The 16,679-nt window shown below is 54.1% G+C and overlaps 1 protein-coding gene across 1 annotated transcript in view; it reads right to left on the bottom strand.

Moving 5' to 3' along the window:
• Positions 1-3,891: 3,891 nt before the first annotated feature.
• Positions 3,892-16,679, bottom strand: part of LOC137666976 (aryl hydrocarbon receptor-like) — a 28,762-nt gene continuing 15,974 nt past the window's right edge. Inside the window, 9 exon segments of the mRNA XM_068407301.1 lie at positions 3,892-3,938; positions 3,941-5,544; positions 5,975-6,116; positions 6,489-6,598; positions 7,359-7,549; positions 7,689-7,819; positions 8,321-8,435; positions 10,325-10,414; positions 14,132-14,250. Coding sequence (XP_068263402.1) covers positions 3,892-3,938; positions 3,941-5,544; positions 5,975-6,116; positions 6,489-6,598; positions 7,359-7,549; positions 7,689-7,819; positions 8,321-8,435; positions 10,325-10,414; positions 14,132-14,250 — 2,549 coding nt within the window.

Raw genomic sequence — 16,679 nt, 5'->3', positions numbered from 1 at the left:
GAGCGGGCCCGCCCCGGGAGAGGAGGGGCTGGGGGTGAGGAGGGGCGGAGGGGGGGGGTTAGGGGCTGGAGGAGACTGGGAGGTGGGGGGGGAAGTGGGGGTGAGGGATGAGGGGGTAAAGGGGGCTGAAAGGGGATTGGGAGGTGAGGGGGGAAGTGTGGGTGATGGCTGGTGGAGGGGAGTGAGGGGGGATGTGGGGAGGGAGGGAGATGAGGGGTGGATGAGTGGGGATGGGGGATGTGGGGGGGATGATGGGTTGAGGGGGAATTAGGGCTCTAAAGGGGGATTGGGAGGTGAGGGGGGAGGTAGGGGCGATGAGAGGTGGATGGGGGATGAGGGGAGGAAATGGGGCAGTGAGCCCCAGCACCCTCGTGGGTGAGGGGCGCGAGAACTTGTGTCACTGCAGTCACGTTGGCATGCCGGGGTGCCCGTCAGCGTGGCTGTGTGCATGTCAGCGTGCGTGGCACCGCGAGGGCGTGTGTCCGTGTGCGTGGGAGAGTTTGTGTGTCTGCAGCAGCGTGCACGGCCGTGACACCCAGGGAGATGTCTGCCATCCCCAGCGCCGCACGGGGCGGTCCGGGGGTGCAAAGGGGGGACGCTGGCACGCCCCCGCTGCCGTGCATGCCCACAGCGGCTGGGGACAATGCAAACAAGTGTGTCACACACCCACCCTGTGCTGGGCGCACACGGCCACACGCTCACCCGCAAGGAGGGGGTGTGTGCGTGCCCCAGACTGGTCCCCCCAGCAATGTCCTTCCACAACACTCCACCGAGTCACATCCAGCAACAAGGCCAGGCATGGAGCAAGGTCAGAGCACAAACACAGACAGCAGCACCCTGTATTCATTGCCTGTAACCTCAGAGGGTGTCCACAGGGCTGCGTTCCTCCTCCCAATTACCCTAAGCAGGGCAAGGCACAGCCCTTCCCCATCTGTGATCCTAGTCCCACATCTCCCGGGGTGCAGAAGGAACGGGTGAGCCAGGCTGTTCCTCCTCCTTCAGCCAAAGCCCAGAGAAATGGGACCTGGGGCTAAGCCGAAAGGAGGCTTTTTCAAACACTTGCTCAGTCAAGAGGGAAATGGAGAGACGCTGTTACGGTCAAAACAAATGGTCACCACCATACAAAGCAAATTGCCTTTTAATACATAACCAAACACAGGGGGTGAGTTTCAGGACATCCTTTTCTCCTCGGCATCCTGCGGTCTGCCCACAGCAATACAAAGAAATCACAAAGCGTACGAGACGCTGCCACAGAAACAGACGCTATATGCACAGACACAATGTATAAAGAGGTAAGACACAAGTAAAGGAGCACCCAGGGTCTGTCTCAGCCCCAACCAGCACCTCTTGCAGGTCCGCGAGCCCTCGGCACCCCCCAGCTGAGGCCATGCACTGTTTCATGTCATCTTATGGGTGCCAGGACAACAAAGGCTGCTGAGCACAGTCCATCCTGCTGCTTTTTGGGTCTGCTGATCTGTAAGGCTCCCCATCATGGCCAGTCAGCTCCTTGCCCCATCCTACATGCTCCTCCAGGACACTTCAGAGGGATCTGGTGTGTTTCCAGCATTGCTCTGCTCCCAGCCTGCAGCCAGGACCTCGACCCTTCCCAAGCTCCATCTTGCCCTGTGAGCAGCCCCAGGAGCCCCACTGCAGCAAGGCAAAAGCAGGGAACGAAGGAAGAGACCCAGGGAGATAAGGTCACCCCACACCAGGACAGGTGCAGGCTTGCTGTGGGGCTGGCCCTGCACTGATTACCTGATTTTACTCGCTTGGTAAATATGCTTAATACTGGTGTGAGAGGCAGACGTGATACTCAGGGTGACAGGTGCAAGGCGGGGGGAAGATGTGGAGGTCCCCAACCGTTCTGACCTCTCTGACCAACCTGGCTTGCTACATCTGATCTTGAAACAAATCCGCCCCTCTCATCATTGCTTTTTCTGGGGGTTTTCCCTGATGGATCTGTGAGAATTTGCCCCATGGTGGGAAAAAAAATAATTCATGTCTTAGGGAATTCAACAAAGTAGTTGTGCTGATCTCCAGGATAACAGGCTGAAGAGCACAAAGTTGGGCACAAAGCTAGAAAGCAGCTCTGCAGAGAAGGACCTGGGAGTTCTGTGGACAACAAGTTCCCCATGAGCCAACAGAGTGCCCTTGGGGCCAAGAAGGCCAATGGTGTCCTGGGGTGCATTAGGAAGAGCGTGGCCAGCAGGTCAAGGGAGGTTCTCCTCCCCCTCTACACTGCCCTAGTGAGACCACACCGGGAGTAACTGTGTGCAGTTCTGGGCCCCCCACTTCAAGAAAGACAAGGAACTACTGGGGAGAGTCCAGGGGAGGGCTACAAAGATGATCAGAGGACCGGAGCATCTCTCTTACGAGGAGAGGCTGAGGGAGCTGCGTCTGTTTAGCCTAGAGAAGACAAGATGGAGGGGGGATCTTATCAATGCTTACAAATACCTTTGGGGTGGGTGTCAAGAGGATGAGGCCAGACTCTTCTCAGTGGTGCCCAGATACAGGACAAGGGGCAACAGGCACAAACTGAAACATGGGAAGTTCCACCTAAATATGAGAAATAACCTCCTTCGAGGGTGCTGGAACAGGCTGCCCAGGGAGGGTGTGGAGTCTCCTTCTCTGGAGATATTCAAAACCTGCCTGGACACACCCCTGCTTTGGCAGGGGGTTGGACTAGATGATCTCCAGCGGTCCCTTCCAACCCCAACTGGTCTCTCATTCTGTGGCCCAAAGTGGAGGGGCAGACTGGAGTCACCGCATCCCCTCCTGCCTTCCTTTCTCACTGCTTTGGCAAATCCACACCGTCCTGAGCAACTGCAGGAGTAAACCCCATCATTCCTCCGTCCAATGGCACTGCTGAGCACAGGAGAGGAAGGCAAGGACAAGCCAGTGACAAACCCAAGGGGAGCTTGGCTGGACCTTCCCCACCCTGCTGTAAGGGAAGGTCACAGCCTGGTACCCGCTTCTCCCAAACTCCCTGGGAAGGCTGCTGAGGAGCCCAGAATCCCAAGATGCCTCTGCTCTCACCAACTCCACCTCCTACAGAGGCCCTTCAAATGCTGCTGAGCTTCTCAAAGTGCTTGGTAACATCTGAGGAGGAGAGGGAATGGAGAGCACAGGAGGGAGCAAGGAGCAGAGCAGAGGGGCTCAGGCAGGCTGAGATGATGCAGGTGACCAAACAACAACATGACAAGGGTGGTCCACACACACAGGTGATGAGGGAGGAGACCACACTGCATGAAGAAACACCCATTCAGTGCTGTGGTGCCTGTAAGGCCAGTGGGTCCGCCTGCAAGAGGCTGCCAGAAGTGCACAGGCCAGCAAGCAGGGTGTCCTTTCCTGGACCCCAGGAGTCTGACAAACCTCCCCACCGGCATCGCTGCATCTCCCTGAAAGACTTCTCCTGGAAAAAAACACAAACCACTTCATCCTAGACTGCCTGAAAGCTCTGCTAGGGCACCTCGTTTCAGGCACTGGAAGACAAAATCCTGAGTGACCAGGAAGCGCGGGGCACCGCTCGCAGGTCTGCATGGCCAGAAGGGCTAGTAATTGCTGGTGGCTTTTCAAAACGTGGCTCCTAGTTCACAGTGAGGCTTCAAAACAGGCTGCCCACCACCGACGCTGTGCCTGCACCCCCATGGCACCACGCCTCACTCCATCCGTGCGAGCCGGAGCACCCCTCAGGTCCTGCAGCCCTCGCACCTCACCTTGAGCTGGACCTCGCAGGCACAGAGCGGCTGCCCACCCACAAAGGATGCTGGTGGGAAGCCAGGGCCCCGCTCAGATGAGGAGGGCAGCGCTCCTACACCCACCTTCGCAGGGAGAGCTGCTGAGCACCTCAAAACCGAGCCCGGTGAGGAATGTGATGGTCCAACGTGGCTCTCACTGGGGCAAGACAAAGTGCCCAGCTGCTCGGGATGGGATATTTTAGAGGCATCCCTAAGAAAGGTGCTCTCATGTCCAAAAAGGTTATTTCTGTACTGGCACTCAGGCAGCAACACGTGGTCCATCTGGTGGGTGCTGGGACCCATGCTGGACCCCAACAGGAGTTCGCTGTGTTGCACTGGACCTGCCCCACCACACCTCCGAGGAGCTGCCCCAGCCTGCAGCAGCCATGGCTGGCGCTGCACAAACCACTTCTCCTTCTCCCCTTCCCAAGCAAAGCTGGGCTCCGGGGGGAGTATCGGAGGCTGTGTGGGGAAGCCACTGTCCCCTGGCAGCTGCCTGACTCCCAGGGGTGCTGATGCTTGTGCAGGGAGAGCAGCTTCCTCATCATGGAGGTCCCCAGCCCCAGAGAACAAGGACTCATCCAAGCCCTGTGCAGGGCAAGGAGTGGGTTGGGAGGGCAGCGGCCACAGCCCAGCCCCTGGGCTGCTCTCAGGGCTGCCAGCCAGCAGAGTTTGTGACTCCAGGTGTGTTCCTGCTGCTTCCAGCTGTTTTGGAGCTGTGGCCATCCAAGCCCCCAATGGGCAACCTCCAGGAGAAGCAATCTGACCCAAAGCATTGGCTGGGTTTGCCTGGACCGGGACATTGTGCCACTGAGCCACTAGTGTGTTTGAGTGCAACAGAGGTGGGCAGCTTGAGCCCACCAGCTCGCACCTGGGCTGGCTCTGATCATCAGGAACAGCACTACTTACAGGAGCAGAGGTGGTAGCTTCTGTCTGAAGCACTTGTCCCAGGTTTGCCAGCTGAAGTGCTACAGAGGGCTTGCTGCTGGAGCCCGGGACATCCAGAACAGTCCCCTCCACCATCCTAGCTGGGTTAAACAGGACCTGCTGTTCTGGTTGAGCAGAGCTGACCTCGGATGTAACGGAGACTAGAGAGACCACAGCATCTTGGCCTTGTGCACCAAGTGCCTGGGGCTGTGGTGGGGCTTGAAACATTAAATTAGTTGTCCAGCAGTGCTGGAAATGAGCCACAGCACTGTTTTCCTCATTGCAGGGTGATGCACTGCAGCATGGGAAGTCCACACTCTTCCCAATGTCCTCCCTGAGGAGCATCTGCTCCACAGAGGAAGTCACCTCAGTGCCTAGCCTCTCGCTAACCTCCTGAGCTGGTGGCTCCTCCTCTGCTCCCAAGCTGAGCAGAGCCTCCTCCCACTGCTGCAGCTCTGCATTGTCCACGTTGAGGCTCTGGAGGGTCTGGCATATGTTTCCATCCACTTCACTCTTCTCAAAGAGGGTTTCGATAACAACCAGGAGGGAGTCACTGTCCTCCTTGGCATCACCGACTTCCTCACTCTGGCTTGGTCCATCAGGCTCAGTGATGAGATCTGGCAAGGAGAACTGAGGCATGTTATCAGCATGGGAGATGTATATGGATGCATCCTGCTTCATCATGGCCCCAAGAAGAGAGTTGGGGTCTACCGAGCACTGCTTTGAGTGGGAAACTGCTTGTGTCTGCAACTCCTCCTTAGCCTGGAAGGAGTCCAGGAACTTGGGAAGGTCATTCCCGTACAAGACTGCTTCCCCTGTGGCAAAGCTAAAAGGCAGCTGCAGGTTTCTCTTTCGTAGATGTTCTTCGCCTTCTTCATTCCTTCAGGGCGGAGGGAAAAAAAAGAGAAATAGAAACAGCATGAGCTCCTTCTCCGGGCCACGCAAAACCACCCTCCCAACAGTGAGATGGGAGCTCACAGCCCTGCCCTGGCTTTTCTAAAGAAAAGGGTGCTGGATTGGGCTGGCTACGATGCTGCTGGTGGAGGACTGGGGCTCTTGGAGGCCTGCGGGAGGTCTGCATGGCTCAGGGAAGGGCTGCGCATCCAGGGCTCATCCCAGGCAGGAGTGAGCGTGTCTGCAACCACCTTCTCAGAGCCATTTTGCTCATACCTCCCTGCTACAGGAGGGCACGTGCTGCAACGTGCCAACCGTGCAACCCAACCACCCTTCCCTCCATGTGCCCTGAGCAGGCCCACGGCCACCCATGCTGAGAGCAGGCGAAACACAGCGGGAGACCCCACGATACTCACGACAGGGCCCGCTGCCGGGCAATGATGCAGTCGGGCTTGCCTCCTTTGTACACCAGACGGGCATTGGCCTGCACCCACACCCAGCCACCCTTCTTGGTCAGCAGCCGGAAAACCGTCAGCCCACTCTCCCCTGTCTTCATCACTGGGGCAGAGAGAGAAGAGAGGCAGCACAGACATGGTTACTCCACGGGGGCAGACAAATAGCATGTGCGAGATGCCACTAAGTTGAGCATCACCTCGTGCTCATGCTATAGGGGCAAACAGGGAGAACGCACCCAGCGCGCAATGCCACATGCGGTACTGTCCCACCGCCAGCTCCCCGAGCAGGGATCACCCAAGGACGGGACAGCCTTTACCACAGCCACTCCAGACCCAGGACATGTGGCCCACCAAGGAGCAACAGTACCAGCACAGCCAGAGCTGCACCAGTGCCAGGGAGCTGCAAGGGCCCCCATGAACACACCCACCCCAACGGCCCCCCCCAGCCAGCACTGCTGCTCCCCCCAGCACTCACTTCTCACATGGTTCTCTGCGCAGTACATCATGTCGGCCGCGTGCACAAACTGGTACCCGGAGCCCCTCCTGCACAGCTCCGTTTCCGTGTACCCCAGGACAACCTTCCCCCTGGAAAGTGGGCAGAAGCTCAGTGACAGCGACGGATGGAGGCAGGGATCCTCCAACTGCACCTCACCGGCCAGACATGATTCCCTGTCCAACACCCTGGCAGCCAGCAAGAGTCTCCCACTGCAGACGGTGCAACTCTCCATTCTGGGCTGAGTTCCATCCCTTCTTCCACAAAAACCCCACATTGGGTTTGCTGGGCTAAAACATGGCAGCCAAGAAGTGCTTGCACCCAGTTAATCTGCCCCCTACATTACTGGGAGACCTTATCACTCTCTACAACTACCTGAAAGGAGGTTGTAGCGAGGCCAGTGTCGGTCTCTTCTCCCAGGTAAGAAGTGATAGGACAAGAGGAAACAGCCTCAAGTTGTGCCAGGGGAGGTTTAGATTGGGTATTGGGAGAAATTTCTTCACCGAAAGGGTTGTCAAGCATTGGAACAGGCTGCCCAGAGAAGTGGTGGAGTCACCACCCCTGGAGGGATTTAAAAGATGAGTAGACGTGGAGCTTAGGGACATGGTATAGTTGCGGCCTTGGCAGTGCTGGGTTAATGGTTGGACTTGATGATCTTAGAGGTCCTTTCAACCAAAATGATTCTGTGATTCTATGGGAGACTGCAGAAATACCCAGCAGCAGATGGACAAAAGCATCAGACAACTTGCCACAGGAATTGGGTTGGAAGTGTCCTGCTCCCATGGGCTCTGGCTTTCTGTCTAGCACCTACAGCCATGGATTTTGCCACAGGGAAGGTATGAGATGCCCTACCAGGAATCACAGGCCATGGGAGTGAAGTCCAGCTTGTGCTTTGTCTGGAAGATCAGCGTCTTGGTCCGAAGCTCCAGGATGGAGAGCGGCTGAAGGGGAGTTGCGATGGCAAAGAGGGCAAGCGGGGACCTGTCTGATGCCACCTTCTGCTGCCCAAGAAGGAATTTCAAGCGCCCGCGGAAATTCAAGGCCTTAGAGGGGATTAGAAAACATGGGTGTGAAGCAAACAGGGTGATGGGAACCAGCTATGCTCCTGCTCCTATGGGACACGAGTGGCCCCTAGGGAACACGCTGGGGGCAGAGGGGTGTCCTGGTGTGGGGCTGCGTTACCAGAAATCCTGAGGAGTTATCCAGCAAGCAGCGGAAGCGGCAGGTGAAGCTCTTCTCCACAAAGGAGGGCTTCTCGGGGCGGAGGTGCTGGGGGCTGCATCCAGCTGGCAGCAGCTGGTCACTAGGAACGGCTGCGAAACCAAAGGGAAAATGAATCTTTCCAAGCTGCGCACCTCGAGCTCATGGCCTTGCTGACCTGCTCCTGATGGAGACTGTGCTGCTCAAGTGAACCCGTGGTCTTCATAAGATGAGTAAGACCTTGCCATGGGAAATTACCAGGTCACAATAGTTTCTGGTCCCTGCTTGCCTCCCATATGGGAGCAAGACAACAAGCCGCCCCCACTGAAAAAAATATGATTTCAAACACTGAAAAGCAAAGAGGTTTGGCGGAAGTGTCCCCATCCCTCCAGCACAAAGAAGGACAGCACATCATTGCTGTTGGCTGCTTTTGGTGACAGGCAGCCATGCTAACCCCTGGGATGGTTGCGAGTCCCATGGGGAGGCTATGGGATGCTCCTCAGCACAGGGCTGTGCTTGGTGGCTATAAATGCCACCGGGAAGGTTTTCCAGGCCATGCAGAGGTGGTTGGCTGGTCCCCATGGACTGCCACTGGGGATTGTCCCGGCACTCACCATTGGCAGCATGCTGGGTGCTGGGGGACTCTGGGGCTCCGTGCAGCTGGCGGCGGAAGGCTGCTCTGTCATCCGCATGGATCAGCTCGTACACGCTCTGGTAGATGAGATCAGACTGGAACGACACAAGAGGAGAAGAGCATTGGCTCCTGCCCAGCCTGGCAGAGGCATCTGGAGGAGGACACAGCAGGAGGACTTCCTTTGTGGGTACTAAAATGGCAGCGATTGAGTGCAAAGAAACAGGAAAACACAACCAGCTTTGTATGCAGTGTGGAGAGCAAGGACTGGGAACCGGCTGCTTTTGGGAAGAGTGGCTCAGGAAGGAGGAAAAAGGAGCAGAGTGGCTCTGCCTGGGGAAATCATGGGAATGGCTCCAAGGTTTCTAGAAGCAATAGAAATGGCCAAATAACCCTGGGTGCTCAGGACTGTCAACACCACCCATTCCCCCAGTGTCCCCTGGCCATAACTAAGCAGAGCTTTCCACCCCATTCCCCACACTGGCAAGGCCGAGGTTCTCCTGGTGTCACCCAGCCCTTCCACAGGTGTTTCACACTGGCTCTCAAACCAAACTATTTTTTTTTCAGACTTATGCAGGGGGATTTGCTGTTTTAGAAAAGGTTTTTGTATGTTGGTTTTACTCCAAACCCATGGGAACCTGTATCCCAGTGCAAACTATCTCCCTTCAGTGGGCCACCAGGAAACACAGGCATGCTGATGCTGGGCTGTAAGGTTGGCCACGCAGCAGGAACACCAGCAAGTCCTCACATTACCTGCCTCCCAACACAGCCCCCTTCTTCTAGGGCCATGTCTTAGACCAGCCTTTCCCATCCTGGTCCTGCATGCGTGGACCCTGCCAAGCCTAGAGCACAAGTCTGATGAGGAGCAGCTGAGGGAACTGGGGGTGTTTAGTCTGGAGAAAAGGAGGCTGAGGGGAGACCTTATCGCTCTCTACAACTACCTGAAAGGAGGTTGTAGTGAGGTGGGGGTCGGTCTCTTCTCCCAAGTACCAAGTGACAGGACAAGAGGAAACGGCCTCAAGTTGCACCAGGGGAGGTTTAGATTGGATATCAGGAAAAATTTCTTCACCGAAAGGGTTGTCAAGCATTGGAACAGGCTGCCCAGGGAAGTGGAGGAGTCACCATCCCTGGAGGGGTTTAAAAGGTGAGCAGATGTGGTGCTTAGGGACATGGTTTAGTGGTGGGCTTGGCAGTGCTGGGTTAACGGTTGGACTTGATGATCTTAAAGGTCCTTTCCAACCAAAAATGACTCTCTGATTCTATGCGCAGCTCAGGCCACCGATTGCCATGTCCCTGCCCTCAGAAATGTGCCAGAGCAGAGCCTCCTGCTTAACCAGACATACAGGTACTTTGAGAAAACCACTCCCTGCCCTGACAGCTGTTTTGACTTGGGGCATCAGCCCATGAGGATCCTTCTACAGTGAGCTGGGAAAGGGTGCAAAGAAAGGACAAAGAAGAAAACGCATCAGTCTCTGCAGGTGCACCAGGAACAAAATGGGTTTGGCAGCCTCACAGTCCTCCTGTTTACTCAGTCCTTTGGCCAAAGGAGCTGGACATTAGGGAAATTGGACATAAGAGGGCAGATGTGGGGAGAGACCTGCTTTTCCTTGGCATCCCGTGCAACCCACGGTACTTCAGAGCACTGACACTGCTTGCCAGCAAGATAGCCTCAGCCCTCTGTAAGTAAGAGCTTATGTGCCCAACAGCATGATACAAGAAAAATCTCACACCCCTCTTACACACCAAGACAAGAGGATACAGAGCCTGCCGTTGCTCAGCTTGCATCTGTTCCTACTAAAGTCACAAGCATGCTTGTTGGCTTTCGCAGCCCCCAGAGAACATGACTCATTTGAAAACGTACATCAAAAACAACCCAAGGGAGCTGGGAGGGGAGAAGAAAAGAAAGCCCTGGTATGGCTATCAGCACCTCCTTCCCAGGCCTGGACTGCAGCCATCTGCTTACAGCCAGGAACAAAGTGGTACCCACCTGATGAAAGCCCAGGTAGTCCTGCACAGTAGGGGAGATGTAGAAGATGTAGCCATCTCCAGTCACGGCAATGACAAATCCATTGAGTGCCTGAAAGCATAAGGCGAGCCCAGAGTTATCCTCCCTAACTTCAATCCAGCTGCTGAAAGATGAACTTCTCCAGGTGTTTCTTCAGCATTCAGGGATGGGAAGGGACCTTCTTTGTCAACAAAGAACACACAAAAAAGGAAAGCACCTTGTCGACCACATGAGGCTTTTAACCCTGGTTAGCTGCAGAGGAGTTCCTCACTGTTAGCATGATCAAAGGTGGACTGACAATTTTTTCTAGACCCATTGTTGAAGTCCTCTCACCTCACGCCATCTCCTGCATCAGGAGGGACAAGCAAAGGAGAGGTTTCCAGAGCACCTGGAGCTGGTTACCCCCTCTCTCCAGCTGTACCAGCTGAGTACAGCTATGCTCTTCTGGGGCTCTTCAGCTGGCAGACCTGATTTCCTCTAACAAACCTGCCTATGACTTCAACAACAAACAGCCACAGGCAGTGCAGAAGGAAGATGTGCCTTAAGCCATGAAGGAGCCTGGTGCCTCCAGGAGGAGCCTAGCTTCACTTCAAGCATAACAAAGCCTTCAGAGACGGTAATTGAACTGCAGTCAGTCACTGACCTGACATGTTTATCCACTTTTTCATTTTAAGGATGACCTCCAAAGAAACTTTGGGCCCTGCTCTTCACTCCAAGTTTTACAGTTAGGGGGTTACACAAGCTTATTTCTGCATTTCTGTATGTCTTCTCCCCAGAATTTCTCCAATTGCTCCCCAAAACCTGCCTTTTAATCCTTAGCATCTGAAGACTACAAGGACATCGCTGTCCCTCAGAATCCTGCTCTCAGCTCCAAAGGTGTGTGAACAACTCATCACAAAGTACATGAAGTAAGACCGAATTCAGCCACTGCTATCATTCAAAGATGGGAATGCAGCTAAAACAAACACCCACCTTGAAAGCAAAAGAGGTGGAAAAATCTGGAAACTCAGATCCCAGATTTGTGAATGCCCTGACATCACAACTGCGACGCCTGACGTGGCACCCTGTGGTCCTTATAAGCATGCAGACTATTTGACACAGCTTCGAGGAGGTGACAGCATCCAGTTCTCATCTGTCTCGCATTACACAGGACCACAACCTCTTCTCATCTGATTTTGTTCTTGTTTCTGACAAACATCTCAAGAGGCCCCATTGCTCTTAAGATGTTTGTGGGGAACAAACCCCATTGCCCCTCAAATACGTCCTGGCATTGAACTGCCACTATGAGATACCATACTGGGATAATTACTCTCCTCTTGCCAATGTTCTAGATGACAGAAGATAAGACTTTAAACACACAAACCCCCAAATCTCTATAAAAAAATACCTTTGGGCTCATACTGTCTGCCAAATTCACTTCTCGCCTTGCAACCTGCAATTACATATGCATGGCCTGCAGCTAAATCCATACGCAACTGGTAGCTCCTTGCTTGAAAAAAGACCAAACCTGTGCCAAATTAGAGAAACTACTCAAAAAATCTGGGAGATCATGGCTAGGGTGGAGGGAGGGGAGCTCACGCATCAAGTGAATACCCAGAAAAAGAGGCAAGAGGAAGATCCAGGAAAGTACTTCACTAGATAGCAATTCCTGCCCCCTGCTGTTGTCTGTAATAGATTTATTAGTGAATAAAAGGAGAGAAATTAGGAAAACCCTAAGTGGAAGTCTGGGTTTAATCAAGATGTGGGCAGGTCTCATAAGCATCAGGCCAGGACCTGCCACAAACATGGACTCTGCCCTGGCTGCCCAACTAAGTCATGCTGAGCTTCTCGGGGAGACCATGGGACGTGCCGTTTGCTTGAGACCATGCTGGAGAGAAGGGTTTGGCCACCCTCTCCCCCCCATCCAAAGAGAAGGCAGGAGCAACCTGCTGACACAGCTCAGGCATCTGCCCGTTTACAGCGACACTGAGGCTCTCATGGGCTGGCTTTTTTTAGTAACTCGGATTATTTGAAAGGCTGATGGATGGAGCATGTTGCCTGATACTGCACAGATCCAGCTTGCAGAGGGACCAGTCCCTTTTCTTTGTGTGCTGCAGCCCCCCCGAGGGGCCCCGAGTCAGAGTTTTCTGCAAATTGTGGTATCTGATTAAAATGCTCTTTAGGGAAAAAAGGAAAAAAAAAAAACATCAGGCAGCTCAGCTGGGGGATTTCTGTCACGTTAACACCTCATAAGCTCTCCAGATGCCTTCAATCACCCAAGGCTGCCAATGCTCTGGTGGTTCAACAAATTGCCTTCATATGGTCCAGCCCAAACCCCTGGAGAGCACTTGGGAGCAGCTCCATCATGGGACTGGGGCCACCATGAGCTCCCTCCTGGTTATCATGTTATTCCAGCTGTTCCTCTGTGACTATCACACTTGCAGACAGCTGAGACCACTCCTGGGAGCAAAGCTCACATGGGAGACTTCATGTGGTCCAGGCTTCATTGCCAAAAGTCACACTGGGCTCCCAGGAGTCACCCCCTCAGCAAAATCCCCCATGGGGGCTCTTGCTGGTGCTCTGCTCACACCTGCCTGCCTGTCCTTAACAGTGGGCATTTGTGCAAGGCTGTGAAGGAGCAGGGTTGAAGGCACCAAAGTCAGACTTTAAGGAGAGGGAAGCATCCATCTGCTAGCGTTTGGAGAGGTGGAAGAAGGGAGGACTGAAGGCTCAGAAAGCACTGACACATGAGATGTCAGGAACACGGCCATTGAAAGATTGAAGGTCTTGCACAGGCTTGCCCTGCAGCCCCAAGGAGCAGCACGTTTTAAGTTGACATGCCCAGATGTTTATTCAGCAACCAGCCTTTCCATGACACCTTTCTATCCCATTTCCTTCCAGCTTACATTTATAAACTGCAGCCCAAACAGACAGCATTCTGGCCAGCCAATTCACCAGCTCCTTCTTCTCTGAAGTTCATCAAGACCTATTTCATTAGACACACACTGGCTTTTCTACAAAGCAAAGCTCCCACCGCCTACTGATTTTGCCCACCACTGTCTTCCAAGATCCATCTTCCCTTCTTTTTTCCCCCCATAACCAACAAACTGAACCTGGGCTTCTTCCATCCCAGGCAGGCTGTGAACTCATCCTAGGGAGCTCATCCAATACCCCAGGTAGGGTGAACAGTTCCTGGCAGATGTTTTAACCTGCAGCTATCACCATTCTCCTCTTGGCACTTACTAGAGCACACGGAACCCACCACCTCAGAGACTAATCAGGGATCAATCCCTACATTGCTGTACAATACCCCTGGGCCTCTTGGTTGGGATGGATAATCTTGTGCAAGTTGGGTCCATGAGCTGTAGCGGGTCCCAAGGAAAAACACCAGGTTTGGGCTCAGTGACAGCTAATACCTGCAAGCTACAGGCGCAGATATCACCTGATGCCTTTGCGAGAAGGACACAACCCACGACCCCAAGCCCTGCCCTGTTCACAGATGCCATTTATAGTACATAAACACTGCAGCGTAACTAAAGGGGCAGCAAACTGCGGTGCAGGGTGGGAGGGAGCGGTAGGAATGGGGACCCATCCCAGCCAGGCAGTGTCACTGGTCCCTGTCCCAGGGTGCTCAGTGCCTGCAGAAATCACAGCGAAGCAGCTCCTGGCAAGGCAGGGTCTCCTCTTGCTCCACAGATGAGACCCCATGCCCCATAGCTGTATGGTTCAGCAGACAGGGACCAGCCATCGTGCCCGGTGGATGGCAGGAGCCAAGGGAAGACCCTGAATGACTGAGCTACAGCACGATACCTGGAGCAGCAGTTCCCCCTCAGGAAACAGCTCCTTGTCAACCTGCGGCTCCGTCCGTCCATTCCCTCCTGGGGCTCTGGGCTGATCCAGCACGCAGTCGGCAACATCTGTAGCTGCAGCTGCAAGTGAGAGGGCAAGAAATCAGCATGGAAGGGGCAAGCCAGGAGCCTCTCCCTCCTCCTCTTCCTCCTCCCCACCCCAGTGCTGCTCGTGCATGGCTGCACCACGCTACCTGACGCATTTGGACCCAGCTCAGAGGAAGATCAGACTAGTGGGAGCTGGAGCAGAGACCCTTTACAGAGCCAGCCCTAACTCGCCCAATGCTTCCTCCAAGAGATAATAGCCCCTGCCTGGTCCCATTTCTGGGAAACCTTGCTTCTCCCAAGGTCTGAGGCAGAGACACGAAGGACAGAGGGGAGATGAGCATTTTTGGGCCACCCAGGCTAGGAAACACTACCCAACACAGCAAGAAGTCTTCACGGTAGAGCCTTGTAGAGCTGGAGTTGGCTTCAAGCCACCTCAGTGCCACAATGTCTGCTTTCTTGCCATTCAGGGCTGACAAAAGACAGGGGCAAACCTTCCCAAACCATCTGAGATGCCATCAAAGCACCCATATTTTTTTCTCCCTTCGGCCTTTAGCTGCTCAGAAGCAGATCAGAGGGCTGGTGGTGAGAGCCACAGTGCTCCCGGTGAGACACCTGAGCAGTTCTCTGATCCCAGGACCTGCTGCCATGACCTCCCCAGGCTGATTCACATGCTGCCTTACACTTCCTCGCTAGATGCCTTCAAGGCAACACCCGTGGGTGCAGCTGCTGTGAAACCTCCTGCCCTGATTGCAGGACCTCCAGCATCATGAGACACAGAGAAAACCAGTTGTTCAGGGAACACGAACAAGGACGGCAGCTCCCAGGGACATCCCCAGCACGGTACTTCATCTGTTGGGGAATTATCCTGGAAAAACTCAGTTCAAACTCGGCTTCCAACCAAAGGACAATGTTCAAGGCAGGTTTTTTTGCCAACTTAACTGAAATGCCACAGGAAAACCTGAAAGCAGCCCCTGCGTAGGAATCGCCCCAGCTCTGCCACCGCCATGAGCTCCTGTAGCATCCTGAGGTCGGCCAGGGCTCGCATGCATTTTTCCTGACAGACCCGCATTTTTGCATTAATAACCACTTTGAGGTCAGAACATGGCTCAGATCTATTTACACGTGAAGCCTGAGTGACAACAAGCACCCGCCCATGCGTGCTTTCAGCGACCAGGCGCATGGTTAAAGGTAATTAGCATAAAGTGATGTAAAGGTCTTGCATAAGGTGACACGGAGGAGCCACATCATTGCAGTCACACAGGTTTAAGTAAAAGCAGAGAGGATGCTCTGAGCCCATTAAGCAGAATTAGCCTCAATCTCTGTCGCTGATAGAACTGGGCTACTTCAGCCTCCCCCAAACCTCAAGTGCTCCTTGGAGATGCTCAGGCAGCAGTTGCATCTTCTCCCCTTTCCATCCTGCATCCTCACTCGCTGGAGGAAAGCCCAGCTTGTGGGCAAGTCCCACGGGACATGCCTTCCCCTCCCTGGCAGCTCCCCTCTGGGTCACTTCAGCCCACGCCACAAACCTGCATTGTCCCCAACGTAAGCTCACATTCCCAGTTCTGCAGGAGATGACCCTCTGCATAGACAATTCCCGCATCAGCAAGAGGTGGATCAGCCGGCCCAGGGGATGAAAGACCTCTGGTAAAGATGAGGTTCAACACCAGGAAAGCAGTCACTGCGCTCAGTTTGCTCATCAGTCAAGGAAAAGGCATATTCCCAGGAGCTTCAAAGGGCAGGTTTGACGCAGCCACCAAGCAAAAAGCCTCCTCGCACAATCGCCAAGTGATCCCCAAAGAAAAACATCCAAAGCCCATCTGGACCATGGGTATGGCTTTGATTTGCACATGATGGAGCAGAATAGTTTCAAACTGAAACATCGATTCTTTTTTTAAATTTGAATTCTTTTGAAAGGCTGACTCCTCTACAAAGCATTGAAATGAGGCAAGCTGGCAAGGAAATTCAAAGAGAAATCAAGTTCTTCCAAAACAAAGCTCCAAAAGGGCAAGAGAGCGTTTTGAGAGGGTGCACGTCCCAAGAGCACGTGGTCTCCAGCTCTCTTCCAGTGTCCATCAGCAGCATCTGCAGGGAGAGCTGCAATGAGCTGGGGAGAGCTGGTGTGGGCTTACAGAATCCAACACGAATTTGCTCATTTTGTGCTTTTCAGCAAAATTATTTCTTCCAACTCTCCCACCAATCTTAGGAAGGGGCTTTTAATCTCCCATCTGAGATGCTCACTTCATCTACTCTGAAACACAGAGTGGTCCCTTTCTACACAGCTGAGCTAGAAAATCCTGCAGAATCTATCTCCTGTGGGACACACTATGATGACCTGGCTTGGGGAGAAGGCCTGGAGCACGGAGGGAGGGTAGGAAACCCAAAGAGATGGTGTCTTCCAACTGCTTTGCCACCAAGCATCACTGCACTGGGGTTTCAAGGTCCTAACTGCAGGGCATGGTGCT

Source organism: Nyctibius grandis, chromosome 9 (genome assembly GCF_013368605.1).
Source record: "Nyctibius grandis isolate bNycGra1 chromosome 9, bNycGra1.pri, whole genome shotgun sequence".
NCBI lineage: Eukaryota > Metazoa > Chordata > Aves > Nyctibiiformes > Nyctibiidae > Nyctibius > Nyctibius grandis.
Note: the sequence above shows the minus strand (reverse complement) of the source record. Positions and strands in the feature narration are given on the sequence as shown.